The 16,133-nt window shown below is 37.1% G+C and overlaps 1 protein-coding gene across 1 annotated transcript; it reads right to left on the reverse strand.

Annotated features, from left to right (window-relative positions):
• Positions 1-10,491: 10,491 nt before the first annotated feature.
• On the reverse strand, positions 10,492-12,663 carry LOC124381556 (alpha-2C adrenergic receptor-like). The gene has a single exon (XM_046843302.1). The coding sequence runs from the start codon at positions 12,207-12,209 to the stop codon at positions 10,875-10,877; it is 1,335 nt and encodes a 444-aa protein (XP_046699258.1). The 5' UTR covers positions 12,210-12,663; the 3' UTR covers positions 10,492-10,874.
• Between the last annotated feature and the right edge of the window lie 3,470 nt (positions 12,664-16,133).

Genomic DNA, 16,133 nt, shown 5'->3' on the forward strand with positions numbered 1-16,133 from the left:
CAATTGCAAATACAAACAGGAGGAATGGGGTAAAAGGAGTTTAAAAGTGAAGCTAAATGTTTCTGGGGCCATCTAGTGGCTGCCTGCAGTATAATATATTTTCTTTAGGGTTGTGAATGGAAGAATTTCTCCCATTGAACATTCATATTTATTTTTCCCCCAACAGTTTAAACTATTATTTTTCTACTGTTCTAACAATGGATTTAACATCTGGAATTTCCCTTCATGCTTTTTTTTTTCAGTACATGACAAATTTTAATGCCTCTCATTATCTAGGCAAAGCTAGCTTCGAGATAACATTAATATATAATTATAAAGATAATTAATATCACAAAGTTACTCACATTAAGTCATAACATTAATTCGTTTAGTATAATTAAAACCATATCATACTGAAGTAAAATTAGGTAAATATCTTGTTATTATAGCCAGGTAGGCAACCAGACATTTCTTATGGAAATCCACACATAAATGTCAATGTCACATCAACTTCACAATTTAAAAGGGTAACACATGTAGTACTTTTGCAATACATTTGGATATACAAAAATGACATTACTTTGATTTTGAAGTCAAAATCCCAGTCTAATTGCAAGTGCTCCCAATGATGGACATCAGTGATGTTCACCAGATATGTAAGACTACTCGCAAAGCTTCTTCTAAACTAGAACTCAAAACAGTTTACACAATCTCCACTTATTTTTATATTCATCATAAATTAGTCATGACCAAAGTGTCCCTTTGTGTTAAAATCTTTTTATTGATGGTTTGTGGAGCACCACTTATTCATTTTTCAGTGGAGAAGAGGCTGATCCATACTGAAAAAAGAGTTCCCATTTCATTTTCTGAAAGATGTAATACAAGATGCTCTGTGGAAGCATCATAAAATCCTGAAACATATTGAAGTACACTATAATCAACCTTAAAAACAATGTGAAAGTCCTCAAATATCGGTTCAAAATACTCATACTGGCTGGTGATGCTCTTGTACGACCAGCAGAGGGCACTGTTGGATACTTGTTATTCATCTGCAAATATACACGTAAAGAAATGATACCATAATGGTTTATAAGTGTACTTTAATGATATATAGCCACTCTACAAGACTAAAAGTTTGTGGACAACATGCCCTTATGCAGGGGTTTTCTGCAAATTGTGCACAAACACACAATAGTGTTGAAGTGGTGGATGAAGCACACAAGTACACATGTACTTGAGTTAAAGTAGAATATTGGTCCAGGAAAGTAAAAGTGCTCCCTTTAAACTTTCACTTAATAAAAGTACAAAAGTTTTTGCTTTCACATGTACTTAAGCATCCAAAGTACTATTAACATATTTTTAACAAAACTCTTGCTTAATTATCTTTGTTTATGTGACAAGACTCTAATGCTACTTTAAAAACACCAGTCTAATAATAAAATGATATTAATTAGTCAAACACTGATTAATATCTAATACAATTATGATGTGTCCAAAATTTTCTTTTCATCTACTTAAAAAAAAAAAGAAGTACGCAAGTGCGAGTCAGGAGTTTCGTCCATCACACCTTTTAAAATGTTCTGCTTGCTGTTGAACTGTATGTTGGTGATATGTAGATACCACCAAGCAGCAATCAAAACAAGTTTAAAACGGTGCGTGTTCTACTCTGATTGGTGGCTTGCGTGCATGTGCATAACTAGTTATGTTTTTATCCACTCAAATAAAAAGAACTGATTTCGCAAAATGTAGTTGAGTAAAAACATATTTCACGTTGAAATGTAGTGAAGTTAAATGTAAAAAAAAGTGAAGTAAAAGTCTCCCCAAATTGAAATACAGATATGTAAAAAAAGCTACTTGAATACAGTACTTAATTATAGTAATCTGTTACTGTTCACCACTGTGACTTTGTATGCTTTAGCCTTTAAAAGTCCCTTGAGAACTAACAGGCCCAAACCTGTCCCAGCATGACAGTGGCATTGTGCATAAAGTGAGCTCTATGGAGACATGGATTGCTGCACTATTTGTGCAAAAACTGTGAGGCACGGGAGTAAAGGCATGTTCAGGGAACTATAGGACTGTGGTGCGGCATGGTCTGGGGACTAAATCTGGATTGAGATGTTTAAAAAAGCATATCAAGTCAAGGAGCTTACGACCCATCTACATTCCAGATTCACTGGTCTGCATATTCATATGTAGATTTACATATTGTACCGGTATGGGCACATAGTCATGGACATACTCATAGCCATGCATTATTTTAGATTCACATCTATCTGAAGTCATTGATTTTCACACTACTTCATAAAATATGTTTATAGCACTTCAAATATAGAGTGTTATGCAGTGCTGGTAGAAGCTCAATAGCTTAAATGCATAGAAATATACGTTTTATTTGTGTTTACAATAAAGCTCATCTAATAAGCAGATGTGCGGTACGATTGTTGAAAATATCTGTAAACAAAAGCAACGCTGTACTTAATTCAACACAAAATTCTTTTTTTTTGAAGAATGCAGGCCACAAGACCATTAAAAAAAAGCTGTACATAGAGAGTCATGTGTGACCAGTGACCATTTTACAAATAAGGATTAGTTATTGATTCTTTTCTTTCCATAAGGCTCAATTTTTTATTTTCGTTTGTATGCGAACTGTAATTTGTATGTAAAGATCATTTGTATTTGCTAGTACATTTGAATGCAAAGCTCAATTTTCTTTGTAAGCACAGAAACGTATTATTTGTGTCTAACTTGGTTAGATTTAGTGCTCAATAAATATATTATACGAGAAAGAATATTATATTGCCAAAGCTATAAAATTGTGTATGAAAAATGAAACACACTCTGGACCCAATTGTTTCCCCAGACAGAGAAAGTGGATTAAACCAACAGGCTATGTGTGAAAGAGTCTCACCTGAAGTGCTTACAACCGTCACAGAATTGAATGCACAATAAAATAAATTGTGTCCTGTGCACATTATAATCTCACAACATCTTTTTCCCCCTGTTGTCAAGTTGCTACACTTTGGAGCCATAAAATCATACATGCATTGTCACTATCATAGGCCATCCAGACAGTCGAATTAAGCAGCTGCAAATCTCAAATCTGAATACTTGTGACTTTCCTTGTGTAAGGTTGTAAGTATATATCCAACTCTGTAGTTTGTATGTTTTTACAGTGCATGCGGTAAACCAGACAGAGAGTTGAGTCGAAGATGGGTCGAGGCTGGGTCTTCCAACATGACAATGACCCAAAGCACACAGCCAGGATAACCAAGGAGTGGCTCTGTAAGAAGCATATCAAGGTTCTGGCGTGGCCTAGCCAGTCTCCAGACCTAAACCCAATAGAGAATCTTTGGAGGGAGCTCAAACTCCGTGTTTCTCAGCGACAGGCCAGAAACCTGACTGATCTAGAGAAGATCTGTGTGGAGGAGTGGGCCAAAATCCCTCTTGCAGTGTGTGCAAACCTGGTGAGAAACTACAGGAAACGTTTGACCTCTGTAATTGCAAACAAAGGCTACTGTACCAAATATTAACATTGACTTTCTCAGGTGTTAAAATACTTATTTGCAGCTGTATCATACAAATAAATAGTTAAAAATAGTTGTGATTTCTGGATTTTTTTTTTAGATTATGTCTCTCACAGTGGACATGCACCTACGATGACAATTTCAGACCCCTCCATGATTTCTAAGTGGGAGAACTTGCAAAATAGCAGGATGTTCAAATACTTATTTTCCTCACTGTATATATATATATATATATATATATATATATATATATATATATATATATATATATATATATAAAACATTGGCTGAGGGTGTCTGGCCTGTCAGATAATTCACCAAGCAGAGAAAGATTGAGAGACATTTAATTGAACAGTATATTTTGTACCAATCGACTGCCAGCTATCAGTGATATTAACGACTCTTTGCCTGCTCACATAGCAAAGTGTTGCACTGTCTACTAACGCAGGAGTAAATAAAGTGCTTCAGGTGGTACATTGAGTCAAGTCATAGATTGATGTGAGCAGTGTGAGCAGATTAACTTTAATAAGGGCAAGTTGAGTAAAAAGCCACACACACACACACACACACACACACACACACACACACACACACACACACACACACTCTAGACTGAGCCAGCACTTTTTAAATAAGAAAAAATATCTGACAGGAGAATCTAGTCATGGAAAATTAACCGAGTGTATCACTTACACCCAGTTCCACACAGACTTGCCAGCATGGTTAAATCTACAGTTACACAACCTAGCTACAAGACTAACTCCTGTGGATTTATTCCAGCTAGAAACTAAATTTCTAAATGGGGAACTGAGGAAAAGTAGTTGTTTCCTTGGTACACCTTGAGCCCCTCGAATCAACTTAAGTACCTCTTTAATGTCACAGTCTAACCGAGTATTTAAACTAATCGTTCGCGTCTCCTAATATTAAAAAGGCTGCTTCCAGCATGATAATGCACCACTTCACAAGGCACAAAGTCAGATATGAATAGGAGGCATGCAATTAGCTTAAAGGACACAAAAACAGCATAGGTTTGACACACATAGTCAAAAGGTTGAAATGTGAAGAAAGATCATGCTCATTTAAAGCAATGCCACGCCATGCATTTTACAGCATTCATTCATTCATTCATTCATTCATCCATCCAGAGGTTGAATTTGGCTAATAACCTGTTTATATTTTTTAATATACAGCGATTTAGAGCAATAAACATATACAGACACAGACACACAATCAACATATACACACTGTCTCATATGTGTAACATATTTACAGGATACATTTTTTAAATGATGACTTAAACATTAAAATTGTGTAAAAAAAAATCTTTCTGGTCTTGAAAGAAAATAAATCTCTGATTAAAGATTTAAATGCAGCACATGTATACTTACACACTTAGAGAGAAATGCCTACTTGGTGCATAACACTTCTGTCACATAGATCTTTAAAGATTTTTATGGTAAAAGTCGAATGACTCACACATTATTCAATTTATACTTTGCTTATGACAAACTGCTGCGAACAATACTCCAACCTAAATACAAACCACACACACTTTCCTGTTTCTGAGAGACGGCAATACAAAATATAATTGAAAGTTCTACAGGCTGTAGTTGTTGCTGTATGGCTTTATTATTATGACTTTTATTGTTTTATGTTTCTTTCATTTGAACAAAAGACTTCCAGAGACCACATTATTCTATACAGATGGATAGATAGAGTGAGAAAGGTAGATATGGATGGAGAGTTTTCTAAGCAGAAATACATATGTAAAGACGTGAAAGAAATATGGAGAAGAGTGTATGTGCGCTACTGATGGACTGAAAGACCTATGGAGAGTGCGCACGCGCGTGTGTGCGTGTGTGTGTGTGTGTGTGTGTGTGTGTGTGCACTACTGGTGGATTGAAAGATGGATAAAAAGAAGTGTGTTTGCACTGCTGGCAGAGTGATAGAAGGATGGAGAGAGTATGTAGCACTAATGGTCGATTGAAAGATTTCAGTGAATGTAGTTTGAAAGGTTTAGTTGTTATATTAATCCCAATATTTCACTGGAATTTAATGGAAAATCTGGCCATTTTGAGTTCTGTTATGAATTTGGTACATTTATCTTGGAAGCTCAAAAGTATGTAAAGCCAAACAGCATTCTTTTAGCCTTTTAGCCAACCATTCTCTTGTATGGATGTATAATAAAATGTCAACACACAAAGGTGATAATAATATAACAGAGTTCTGCACTGCTTCATAGAGAAATTCTGTCATTCCTCAGTGGCCATGAAAAACATTAAGGGTTTATCATTGTTTATTGTTCATCTGTTTGCCAGAAAAATACTAAAAACATTGTATATAATATATATATATATATATATATATATATATATATATATATATATATATATATATATATATATATCTTAAAATTTTAACCTAACCCTAACCCTACACGTTTTTTATAAAAAAAAGAGCTCTGTTTTCATTTTATCATTATGCTGTACTGTGTGTAGAATTATGAAAAAAAATCAATTTTAATGATTTTAGTACCAGGCTACAACATCACATCATTGTAAAAAGTGAAGGGGGTCTGAACACTTTCCAAAGGCACTGTATATTGAAAGGTTATAACTTCCATAATATCAGTGTTGTCAGTCCTGTATAATCACACATAAATTGAAACATCCAGATTAACTTTTTTTTTTTTTTTGTAAAAAAAATACACAAATCTACCTTCTAACACCAAATTGAACACTTGAGTAAAAGTAATGTAACCCAAATTTTAGTCTGAAAAACTGGAATTTTGTATTTATTTTTATAACCTATTGAACATGTGGGGTTTATTGACCCATTAAAGTTAGGCTCAAGCATACTGGATAAAATATAGCCTAAGTATAAATAATGAATGAAATTATCATTGTTACCTCCAGCAGTTTGATATAAATAATACTAATTTAATACCTGATGAAAAACCGTGAGCAGAATTTTTTCCTGTAGTATTTAATCTAATGTAACACTCCTTATCAGGCTAATCAAGGACCTCTGATGCATGTGAATATGTAAATTAGAGATAAACTCTGCAGGAAACTAGATCTTTAGAACGGTTCTACATTGTACATTATTCATTTTTCTTCACAAGCAATGAACAAATATGAGGCATCTGTATCAGTAACCACTTTCTGTGGATCCAGGGTCTATCCTGGGATACCTGGGCATACTGTGGGAGAACTCATCTAAAGATACAATACTTGCACCATGATATTTAATATCATACCAATCCAATTCCAAAAAAGATTGCAAATAATTTGCAAATAAAAACAGAATGCAATGTTTAAAAAAAACCAAAAACAAACATTAAATGATTGAAACTGAGAGTATATACCATTTTAAGGAAAAGTTTATTTGAATTTAATGGCTGCAACATGTAAAAAAGTTGACATAGGGCCATGTTTTCCACTATGTAGCATCACATCTTCTGTCTGCATCTGTGAACTTGCTTAAACATGCAAGGCTGTCCCTGAAAAATACATTTTCTGGATGGAAGCATTTGTTGCTATAAAACCTGTATATACCATTTAGCATTTGTGAAGCCTTTCCGAATTCCACAGCCACTAATGCACTTTTATACCATCAGAGATGAGACTTTTTGAACTGAGCGCTGATAACAAGCCAGACAGTCCCTCTCCAGTTTACTCCAGAGGATGTAGTGTTCATGGTTTCCAAGAAAGAAATTAAAATTTCGATTAATCTAACCACAGGACCGTTTTCCAATTTGCCTCAATACATTTTAAATAAGCTTTGACCCAGAGGGGATGGCGGCTTTTCTGGATCATGTTCACGCATGCCTCCTTCTTTGAATGACAGAGATTTAACTAGAATTTGTGGATAACATGTCAAACTGTGTTCACATAAAAAAAAATTCTGGAGGTGTTAATAAACTCATGCAGTGATTTCCATTACAGAATCATGACTGTTTTAAATGCAGTGCCACCTGAGGGCTTGAAGATCACAGGCATCAAAATATATTTATTTCCCTTGTTCCTTTATGCGCAGAGATTTCTTTAGATTCTATAAAACTTGTGATGACATAATGTAGTGTAAATGATATTCAACTGTTTTGCAATTTCATGTTAAAAATGACCCTCTTTACTTCTGAGAGACTCTGCCTCTCTAAGATACACATGCCTTATCATCTTACTGACTTAGTTAACCTAATTAGTTGCAAAATATTTCTCCAACTTTTTAATTTCAATAACAATTTTTTCCAGATTTTTGTTGCCCCATTCTTTTTTGAGACTTGTTGCAGACACCAAATTTAAAAAGCTTGTTTTTTTTCCTTAAAGTGGTACATTTCCTCAGTTTAAACTTTTGATATGTTTTCTATGTTTAATTGTGAATAAAATATGGGTTTATGGAATTATAATTGAATTCTGTTTTCATTTACATATGCAATACCCATATTCATGTCACTACAGGGCTTAAGCGGCTGGATAAAGTGATCACTCATATAATCACGTTTTACAATTGTGGTGAGTAGAAAAGCATTAAACCTCAAGGAGAAAAAACAGATGTGGTGCCATTAATGCCAGCCAAGAACATGTATTTAAGGGTAGAGGTTAATCAAATGTTTTAAGTTGCCGATTAGAAAAGAATCATCTTTGTCCATACTTGTGCCCGAGATTGTCTCCAACTTTGATTCTTGACTGAGAAATTGAAATCTTTTGAGTTCTTCTACTGTTGTTAACCAGCTTCAATGATTACATAAACAGGATGTTTTTATTTTAATTTTAATTTTAATTTTGTGTAAACTTGTATAGAAAAATCCCAAGAGATCAGCAACTTCTGAAATACTCAAACGAGCTCATCTGGCACCAACAACCATGTTCTGGTGTTTTTATTTTAACATTATGGTAAGTAGACAATCTAGTGTATTACTAGTAGTTAGACAATTCTTATGCCAATTATTTAGATAAAGACTTCATTAATACTGTACTCTATCCAGAAACTAAAAGTAATGCAAACTCTTTTCTACTATTTACAGTTTTAAAATATCTGTTTAATCAAACTGCTATAATATCTATAGGTAGCAATGCTTAATTATTCATTTCCTTCTGTGAGCGATTTGTGTAAACAGCTCTATTTTTTTCCCTCAGTTTCTATTTTATTTTGTGCTAATAGAACATAGCAATGCAGTTTTTCAGTTCCTGTTTATACTGTCAGTACTGCTCAGAACCCAATTACATTTCCATTCTTTTTTAGCTACAGTACAGTACATTTACTATAAACCTGCCTCTGTAAACAGGGAATGGAATATTTACCTAGAACATGATTATGGTGGTCAAATGTGCACAACCTGTTGCCATGTAGCCTTTTTCTGTGGAATCTGTTAAGATCAAAATCAACATCAAAACTCTTAGTTTTTATTAGTTATTAAGTTATTACTAGTCGATGTGCAAACAAACTAGATGAATGCAACTCAATACTAAAACATCCATTGACATAATAATTAATGTAACAAATGAACCCAAAACTAACCTTAGATTAGCAAATAAGAATATTTTGGGGATTTTTAAACATCCCATTCCACATTTAGTCCCCTCCATTCTTCTGGGAAGATTAGATTTTGTAGTGTTCTTGTAAATTTTTGTGCTCATTCAGCCACAAAGGGTTTAGTAAAGTCCGGTACTAATGTAGCGTGAGGAGGCCTGTGGTGCAGTGAGCGTTTCCATTCATCTCAAATGTGTTCAATAGGGTTGAGATCAGAGCTCTATAGCAGGGCACTTAAGGTCTGCCGCTCTAATCCTTATAAACCACACAGTGTCTTTATAAAGCTGGCTTTGTGAACAGGTGAGTTGTCATGCTAGAATAAGTTTGCCTCAACTTTGTGGTAACAGTTTGGGGAAGAATCTTATACGGCTGGAAAAGTCTGGTGTCCAAATTCTATTGTCTATATAGTTAGTGTTTGTTTTGTTATGTACAACATTTATTTGAACCGTTTTGTTAATAGAATTGCTTTTATCTCTCAGTAGTTCATTTTAACGTTAAGAAAGCCCAGATTCTGCTGATTAGTAATTCCATTATTATTTACAGTGAACATGATCTGTATCATAGCATAACATTATGCTATATAAGATTTTTCCAAGTCCATATCAGCATGCTGTCATGTACTACAACAATCGTACTCACTTCACACATTCATGTCTTCAGCACCCCTCATTATTACAAACTGTTTCCATGCCGTTTTTGCACATCTTCTTTCGATTGCTGCTATTGCTCTTTTGCACATCATTTTGTTTACATTTTTGTTAATTACAATGTGCACTTTACTCTTTTACACACCGCAGTGTGCAATATACAACAGGTTTACTGGCGGCGCTATTTTGTGTTATGTATTAGTCTTACACTGTCTTGTGTTGTCTTACACTGTCCTGTATTGTCTTTGCACAATAGGAGGACACTTGTCCTTAGCTCTGTGTTTTCTGTGATTGTTGTTTTATGTAGCATCAGGGTTCAGGAGGAACGTTGTCTCATTTCACTGTGTACTGCGTCAGCTATATATGGTTAAAATGACAATAAAAGCTTCTTGACTCTTGACTTCTCTAGACATGGGTATTTGTGCTTTCGACCAACAGTTTAATTCAGACTTTAATACCATTTAAGAAATAATTGATCATCTGATAATCCTCACTCCCTCTAGCCTTAACTTGATTGGATGATAGTTGTTTATATCCTGACTCATTTTTTTGTGTAGGAGAATCAAAAATGTGATGATTGGTACTGTATAAAGATGGTTCACCAGGATTATCTTTGAGCAGGAAAGTCAAAAAAGTGACATTTTACTTTGCAAACTTTGCTTCAAATGTGAGGTAATGAGTAACACATGACCCATGACTAAGCAAATGTCAAACCTCACACATGCATAGATTGATAGAGGCTGCATTCTAAGACGTGCTGTGTTTTTTTTTTTAAGTAGTATGGTTTCTTTACAATACAGAGTCACACAAAGGTTTATACAATATTTATTTTAATACAGCATCTTCAGCACTTGCATAAAAAATAAATACATCTGTAAATTTACACCTAGCAGTGCACACACACTCTCATGTTTGCTCCTGCTTTGGTTTGTCTTTGCCAGAAGCCCACAACTCACCTCTAATTCTCCCTCTGACTTCCAGAGTAGAGAAAGTCCAATCTTATTAAACATCATAATGGTTCATTTCCTAACAGGAGAGAAACTCAGGACTTTCTAATTTAATATGTCAACTATCAGGGAATGCAAAAGAATTACAGGACGTCCATGACTCCAGAAAACGTCTGTGAATGTTTCTTGTTTCATTTATCTAAAACCATTTCTATAGAGCCTGTTCTATGCTCTAAATCCGAGCTCTAAAAGGATCTCTTCCAGGGTGAGCAGAGGATCTTGTGAAAAGCCCTTCTGAAGTCCTGGTTGAAGATGGTGTAGATGACAGGGTTGAGCGAGCTGTTGCAGTAACCGATCCAGAAGAAGAACTTGAAGAGGAGGTCGGGAATGTGGCACGCCTGGCGGCACACGCCGTACAGGCTGTAGCTAAAGAAGAAAGGGAACCAGCAGAGCACAAAGACACCCATAACCACAGCCAGCACAAAGGTGAACCGCTTTTCACGCACCTGGGACGCCCTCCTCCTCCTTATGCTGCTGCCTCCACTGCTGTTCTTCCTTCGTCCGCTCGACATCCTCCGAGACGAGAACAAATCCCGCGTCTTGCTGCTGGCCCGGGATGCCCGCCTGCTGGTCTCTGATGCCAGTGATGCCAGTGAAGACCCACGTTTTGAACTCTCACACTGGCTTCTGCTCGGCGTTGTATCTTTTTCCTTCCAGCTTTTGGCCTCTAAAGTCGAGGTGGCTTCTGGCTCGGCCTGAATCGAAGGCCGTGGCTCAGCATTTAGACCTGGTGTCCCTGGGCAGTGCCCGTTCTCTCTCTCTCCGTTCATCCTCACCACTGATGTGGCGATGCTGACCCCGTTCTCGGTGTCCAAACTCGGCTTTTTCTCCGCAGTCCTCGTTCTTGTCTTGGCCACCCTGTAAATGCGCACGTAGACAAGGATCATGATGATGCATGGAACAAAGAATGACGCAGAACTGGAGGCTAAAATGTACCACGTGTCGTCGTTGAGCTCGCACTGCGGGAGCTGCCCCGCGCCCTCCGCCAATCCGTCATCCATAATGGAGAGCAGGGGCGGCGAGGATATGAGGGCAGAGATGAGCCACACGACCAGTATGGCAGCCTTGATGCGGCGAGGTGTGCGCTTAAGGTTGTACTGGACGGCACTCGTGACTGACCAATAGCGGTCCAGGCTGATGGCACACAGGTGCCCGATAGAGGCGGTGCAGAAGAGTACGTCGAGCGCCAGGTACGCACCACACCACGCACGCCCAAAGTGCCAGTACCCCATCAGCTCGTTTGCCAGCGAAAAAGGCATGACGAGCGCCGCCACCAGGATGTCCGCCGCGGCCAGAGACACCAGGAACAGATTTTGCGGCGCCCGAAGCGCACGGCTCGTCAGTACAGCGAGCATCACCAGCGCGTTTCCCACCACCGTGAACACGATGAGGAAGGCGACCAGAGCCGCAAGTCCCACCGCTGCCGTCCTCGAGTAGCGTCTGCCCGATTCCCACGACGCGTTTGCCGACGAGGGCGGGTAGGAGACCGCGGGCGCGTCCATGCCACCCGGTGCGTTCATGCCGCGTGCGCGCAAAATGATTATTATTTATTTTATTGTGATTTTTCCGAATTATTATCACTCCTTTTATTCTCTTTACGTCCACATCATTAAGTGCATCAATCCGCAGAGCTTCATCTCCGTGCGCAATGGCTCAGGCATAATTACAAATAACGCAAACCCAGAAAAAAAAGTTACAAATGTTTAAAATCCCATATTAAAAAAAATTTAATTTAATGCATAAAAAAAAAACCTGGAGTCTTCTTCTAATGGAGCCTTCTTAGAGAAATCTTCCCAGCTCTCTGTTCCATCTCCAAAGCGCTTCTGAGCGCAAAATCCAGGGTTGCCAGATCCAAGGTTGCCAGATTGCACCACTGAAAGGCTGATATTTAAGTGTTATATGGATCACATTTCCAGATTTAAGATTTTCACAGGTTCAGCTACTTAACATGGTGTCTCTATTGGAAGGAGAATCAAACATCTTTTTTAACACTACGCCTTCTTCTTCTTTTTTTTTTTAGCCTTTAAGACGAACTTACTGAAATCATTCTCATGGCTGTATCTGGAAGCTGTTAAAAGGTTTTAATGGTTTCAAATTAGGAGCCAAAAGAGATGACTTTATGTGTAATAAAATGGCAATGATGGCGAAGGATGCATGTTGCAAATAATTTACATGTTAAGTAAAGTATATTGAGATATTTGTATACTTGTATACTTCCTTTTCAAACCGAAATTATAACAGAGGTAAAATTCTAGTGTAAATAAAGCTCTAAATACATTATGTTATCATTGCACATGGGGAAGTGGTAGTTGGTTAAAGTGTTGACTTTTTAATCAGTAGGGTTGAGTTCAAATCCCAGCATCATCAACCTGAAAAAAGCCTGGCCTTTGAGCGTGGCCCTTAACATGCAACTGCTCAGTTGCTCTGAGTAAAGACAAATAGCATAAATGCTTAACTAAACTTAACAACCTAACTTAACTAAAACTAACTTTCAGTTTAACGGTGTGAAGAAAAATGTACGTTCCATCTAAAGATGTACCAGCACCATTTGGATCCCACTTCATGTACAGTTTGGACATTGGACCTCTTTGAGTGTTTAAAGGCTCTGGCATGGAGAAGCTGGTGTTGAATCTGTGATGATTGCAAATGTTAAGCTATTTTATGAGTTGCTCAGTAGCTCCTGGTTCCATAACTATAAATGACTGCATACGACTGTAGAAAGGACATAATTTATAATCTTACACTCCAGTGCTCATGTTAGTTCTCACTCTCCAGTGTTCTGTATTGTTTAAAGACTGTAATCACACTCTTGATATCACCCAAATGAGGATGTGTTCCCTTTTGAGTCTGGTTCCTCTCAAGGTTTCTTCCTCATAACATCTAAGGGAGTTTTTCCTCGCCACAGTCGCCATGGCTGCTCATCAGGGATAAATACACACCATTCACCTTAACTGTTAAATCCTGTAAAGCTGCTTTGAGACATCTGTTGTGAAAAGCGCTACAGAAATAAACTTGACTTGACTAGACATTTACTTTTACATTCATTAGCCACATGCTTCATCGTGCAATGAAAATCTCTTTACCAACCGATTTGCTCTGTGCCATCAGTTTAATCCTATTTTATTTAGAGAAACAAAATAATAAAATCCTAAAAGTAAAAAAAACAGCCATTCACAGTTTAAACAGGTACAGAGTAAATCATGGCCTGCCACCTATCATCCCAAACTGTCCTACTCATGAAATGAAAGTAGGACATATTGATTGTTCATATTCTTAAAAAAAAAACATTTTGATGAGAAAAAAGTAGAACTTAAAAAATAAAAAAAATAAGGAGGAATATTTTTACATAAGAAACTGGTTTAAAAGTTTTTTTTCATCCTCCATCTTTCATATTGATAAATAATAGAAAGATTAAACAGTTAATATGGAGGAAATTGTTGCCAACTATAATCAGGTGTGTGTTACTCAGGGTGGGGAATGCAGATCATTTAATACAATTGCATATTGTGGATTGAACCTGGCAACCCTGCTGTTCAGATAACCACAATTAACAAGCTCTAGAAATGACAGTAAGAGTTTAAATGAGAAGAAGGTTGTCTGAGCTGGATGTTCCACGTTGTTATGCTAAATATTCATCTATGAACTTTAAATATAAATTAAGAATAGACCACCTTGTATGTATAGGAGGCTTTCGGATAAGCGGATCGTTTTAAATGGAGCTCTGATTTAAGGTTTAATGTAATGAAATGTTCTTATTATTATTTTTTAAATTATTATTTATTTCTGTGAAGTGTATAAGTGCACACGTTTTTTGATGAGTCATACATGTACATACAAATTTCAACCTGTATATATATATATATATATATATATATATATATATATATATATATATATATATATATATATATATATATATATATAAGACTAAGTGAAATAGTGGAAACACTAGCAGTTGAATATGAGTGTGTGTGTGTGTGTGTGTGTGTGTGTGTGTGTCAGGGCACAAATTTAAAACCTTGCAAAATAGACATGACAAGCTGAGAGCACTGACCTTTTGGGACTAAATAACACCCTTTGGTCCTCTGCTGCATTGCACTGAAGACCCAGACCTTGAAATGTTCATATATCTGGCAGACATCACAGCATCTTTCAGGCATCAATGTAAAAATGGAAAAAGGTAATTAGGAAAACAAAAACCAGGGAACCAAAAAAAAACCCCAAAAAAAAACCATGAAAGCGAACATGCTGGCAGCAGTGCCTGTGGGACACGTATTGAGTTATTGCAATGTAATGTTGTTACAGAAGTTTCCACAAAATGCAGCCTCTGTAAACTGTATTTGCAGAGTTCTTGGAAACTACAGTGATACATAATTTTTGTTATGCCTTCAGGACACAGGCAGGCAAGGTGGCAGAGGCAAATCAAAACAGGCAGGCCAGGATAAAAAAAATAACAGCTAGTGGAGAATTAAGAAACATGATGTCTTTAGTCCTTGTGAGACGATAATGATAGACAACTGTTTTGAGAGGCATTGCCCTCTAAACTGATGCTGACAGGGACACAGGCCACATCCTTGAGACTGTCAGGGACAGAAGCCACACCCCCACAACTGAGACTGCCAGGGACAGAAGTCACACCCCCTCAACTGAGACTGCCAGGGACAGAAGTCACAGCTCTTCAACTGTGTCTGACAAAGACAGAGTCCACACCCCCTCCAATTAGAGAGAATGGGACATACACCACATACCCTTAACTGAAACTGTCAGGGTCAGAGGCCACACCTCCTTAATTAAGACAGACAGGGACATACACCACACCCCTAATCTGAGACAGACCCCACACCATTCCTCTCAATTGAGACCACCAGGGACAGGGCTAAATGCTCTAAACTGAAACAGGGACATAGGCCTCACCCCTTCAAATGGGTTCAACAGAGACTGAGTCAGCACTTTTCACTGAGACTCAAAAGAACAGACCACGCCTCCCACAGGAAAAGCCATGCCTTCTTAACTGAAACTTGCACAGGCATATGCACTTGCAAACAACCAATCAAATTACAAAAATGAACAAATAACTGTCATTTATTATGTACGTTGGCGGCATTTTTCGGTTTGACAAACAAGTTCACACGTATGAATGGTGGACAATCCTAATGCAATTCACTAAATTAATTGACTATGAATTTGTTTAGCAGTCATAATGAACAAAGGGATCAACTGTTTCATAATCACACGAAGCCCTTGACAGTACGAGTGGAACACACACACAGGCACGCACACAATTAAATCTCAGGAACAGTTGCAATTTAGTACTCAGCCTTTAGTATCACCCTAATAGGAGACCATTATTATTATCATGATTACACAGCACTGTAGTGATAGTAATTATCTGTAACAATGTTTTTGAAAGCCGCCAAAGAGAAAACTAGGAAAGCTTTTAGAGA

This window comes from Silurus meridionalis, chromosome 28 (assembly GCF_014805685.1).
Source record: "Silurus meridionalis isolate SWU-2019-XX chromosome 28, ASM1480568v1, whole genome shotgun sequence".
In the NCBI taxonomy this organism is placed as follows: Eukaryota; Metazoa; Chordata; class Actinopteri; order Siluriformes; family Siluridae; genus Silurus; species Silurus meridionalis.

What these genes read in the sequence shown, in the direction of transcription:
- LOC124381556 (XM_046843302.1), bottom strand. Translation starts at nt 12,209, where the DNA reads ATGAACGCACCGGGTGGCATGGACGCGCCCGCGGTCTCCTACCCGCCC.